The sequence below is a fragment of the Fulmarus glacialis genome, unplaced genomic scaffold, assembly GCF_000690835.1.
Source record: "Fulmarus glacialis isolate BGI_N327 unplaced genomic scaffold, ASM69083v1 scaffold34961, whole genome shotgun sequence".
Classification (NCBI taxonomy): domain Eukaryota; kingdom Metazoa; phylum Chordata; class Aves; order Procellariiformes; family Procellariidae; genus Fulmarus; species Fulmarus glacialis.
This window is the reverse complement of record NW_009192941.1, coordinates 21,641-24,994: the sequence shown is the minus strand read 5'-3', so window position 1 is coordinate 24,994 and position 3,354 is coordinate 21,641. Positions and strand designations below refer to the sequence as shown.

The 3,354-nt window shown below is 36.9% G+C and overlaps 1 protein-coding gene across 1 annotated transcript; it reads right to left on the bottom strand.

The window, feature by feature from the left end:
• Positions 1–33: 33 nt before the first annotated feature.
• LOC104083695 (visinin-like protein 1) lies at positions 34–1,970 on the bottom strand (the record flags this gene model as incomplete). Its single annotated transcript, XM_009587265.1, has 2 exons — positions 34–813; positions 1,755–1,970. Coding segments are annotated over 2 exons (414 nt in total), but the record flags the coding sequence as incomplete, so codon positions are not given.
• Between the last annotated feature and the right edge of the window lie 1,384 nt (positions 1,971–3,354).

Below are 3,354 nucleotides of genomic sequence, written 5' to 3'. Positions count from 1 at the left end.
GGGATCATTTTAGCAGAATTTTCTTTTTTTTTTTATACTGCATTCCTCTGACATAGCTCTTTCCAGATTGAAGGGATGCAAATGAGGTAAGAATTAAGGCAAACCTAAAAGGCATGCAAATGAAGTACATTTATATCCACTGACAATACAAGCACATGTGTGGATCAGACTTAAGAGCTGAGGAACTCTTCCCCTCTGTCTGTCCAGTACTACTTTACAGCAGAATGGTGACATGATTTATAATAAACAGTTAACATTACCATGGGAATTCAGTGTCACTAACATTACTCAGTCTAGGAGACACAAAGCTAGCATCAGTAAAACATGAACAATAAATAATATAATTCACTGCAGCACAGGACTGCTGCACAGGCTTCAGAGGAATAGGGTTGTTATGAAATGACATTGCACACATCACGTTGTGGCAGTTTATTTTTATAATATATACTTTTAAAATTCTTTAGCAAATGACATTCTCATGCACACAAGTGTTTCAAACACAAGAAGCAAGTCCATTTATAGGTAGTCCAAGCAAATTTTTGTGTGTGTGGAAATAGCTGCAAACTGAATGGAACATTAAATTTCTGTGCAGTCTATGACGCATTGTACACAAGCTCATTTTTGAATGTCACACTGCAGGAGTAATACAATGGAAGGATCACTCTTTGCAGCTTCTTTGAATTCATCCAGTGTGATCTGGTCGTCTTTGTTCTTATCCATCTTACTGAAGATCTTGTCTACCCGTTGCTCAGGCGTCAGACCATCCTCATTCATTTTCATCATTATCACAGTGCCCACCATTTTGTAGATGGCCTTTGGGAAGAAATCAAATAGAAAATTCAGCACACAAATTAACCTGATTTTTCAATGTGATCAAATTCTGGGAAGATATTCCAACAATGAAATGACTGTCGGTTTCCCTAAAGATTTTTTTTTTTCTTAGAATCTGATGTCCATATACTTAAAACAAGGAAGAATGTGTTTTTACTTTCTTTAGATGTAGATTTATTTTGGTGGTTGCATTTTGCATCCTGGAATGAATTTCTTTGGCTTTCTGTTTCACAGTGCAAAACTATTCTCTGTAACCTATTCTCTGGATCAACTGTTTATTTGGCTTTTAGTCACTCCACTGAAATATTTCACACAAATTCTGAATAATCAGTTTCAGAAGTCATCACCTTTTAATAGCTTTTTATGTCTACATATGAGCAAAATCTGGTATTAACTACTGTGGTGAGTAGCCAGCAGATGATGAGGGTGGTAAACTTTATCCTTCCTGTTACATGCTGTGGTCATCTTAAAGCCCATCTGTGAGAGCTCACTTAAAATAGTGTGTTGTTATCCCTGCAAATTTCTGTAATCATCTAAAGTTAATCTCCAGTAAGGTTTCAGTTACTTGAGTTACAAACCAGTAATTTCATGGGTGTCAAGTGATTTTGAGATGGGCTTTGTAAATCCTTTGCTGTGCTGTTCTTATGGTTAATCCGTTCATCAGAAAAAAAAAATTACCTCTTGATATTTAAAAGCTTATGTGCACATATGTACTCTCTGCAATTCTCAAAGATTACATCTATTAAAACGTTAGTGTGCTTGCATCAGTTAGGTATGAGTCAGTATAGGATGAATGTATGTAATGTATGTTTTTAATAATCCAGTACAGCCTCTTGTGTGCTTAAAATCTAAACGGTATGTGAACAAGTAATCAAATTTTACTAATGTTCAGACGTTATTTTTCAGTGTCATATTGATCTCACCTCTATAATTTCCAGCATTTCCACTCTTGTAATTTTACCATCGCCATCCAGGTCGTACATGTTGAAGGCCCAGTTCAGCTTTTGCTCAAAACTGCCGCGAGAGGTGATGGACAGTGCACAAATGAACTCTCTGAAGTCAATGGTCCCATCTCCGTTTTTATCAAAGGTTCGGAAGGCGTGCTGGGCAAACTTTGAAGCATCTCCATATGGGAAGAACTGCAAAATAAAATAATAAATAGAACTGTGGGCAACACGAGGGAGCGAGCTATGTACCTGCCTGCAAAATACTGAAGTGAGGCATTTATGAGGAGTTGCTGGTGGGCTTTGTGTGAAACTGAAGATATGCAATGTAAGCTTCTGTAACAGTTACAGTGTAATGGTTATTAAAAACTCATTTCTACAAAAATCTCGTAGCTTACTGCAAACCATATTACAAATATATTTAACCCTAATTTAAAGCCTAATTAATTAGTTGAACCTTAAAATGAAGCTGGGTGTAAATGGGAGATTCTATGAATATTCTCTGACTATGAAATACAGCAACCAAAGTGCATTTTAGAAGCATTTTTTCTGCCTGGGAGTAACCAGCCCTTGACATGTTGCAACCAAGTAGATGTGTGGACTTGTTGTTATGTAACTTTATTTATTAAAAAAAACCCATAAGCCACACATAGCATAAAAAACCAGGAACATATGTTCTCTTCTGCCAACCAACATAATACAAGTACGTAAGATGAGAACTGAGATTCAGTTAAAGAACAATGCTTGTCATGTTTAATATCCATTATCAGTGAACACTGCAACTGACTGTAGCTTAACAAAATATTTTAAATAACCATAACATGTAGGTTTTCAGGTGATATTTTTTCCCCTAAAGTAATGTTTGATTTAAGACATTTGAGATAGTAGTTGTTCTTTCTGTGGCCCAGACTCAAGAAAACATACCTCCTAAGAAAGGGAGTTTTAAACCAGTGCTGAAGTCCCATTGCAGTGAAGGGATTAAACACAAGTAATGTTTGTTTCTATATTCTTAGCACAATTTCATGGAGGTTTTCATGCTGCTAAAATATCAATGTGCATTACTCCCAATCTAAGAGTCATCTCATTTTATGCTTTTTTAAATTCCAATTCTTAGTAAGTATTGCATTTAATAATGTAAGTTTGAAGGAAAGACTTCAGTGGCAGCCAAGGAAGTGGATCTGCATTTTACAATTTTCCATTTCCCTGTCCAGAGCCTTCACTGCAGGCTGATGGTTGCTGCGGTCAGCTGTAAAAGCTCTTGAACAACACACTCAGATTTCACGGAGGATCTTAGGGATTTCACAGCGTATACAGAAATGGGTGCTACTAATTGTCTGACTAAATACAGATGTAGAATATGGCAAGCCTTTGCTGCTTTTCCTTTGAGGAGACCAAATGACCATTTGGATACTGTATCTTGCCCTAAAAAATGCAAAACTTAGTGCAGAGTCTGCTGCTTGCAACAGATTTGTGGCCACATGGGTTATGTCAGGAGCCACTGCTGCATTGCCAAAGGGGTCCTAACCTGAAAGTTTCCTTACTTACTGTTTTCTCTGACACTTTTCAGACACAATTCCAG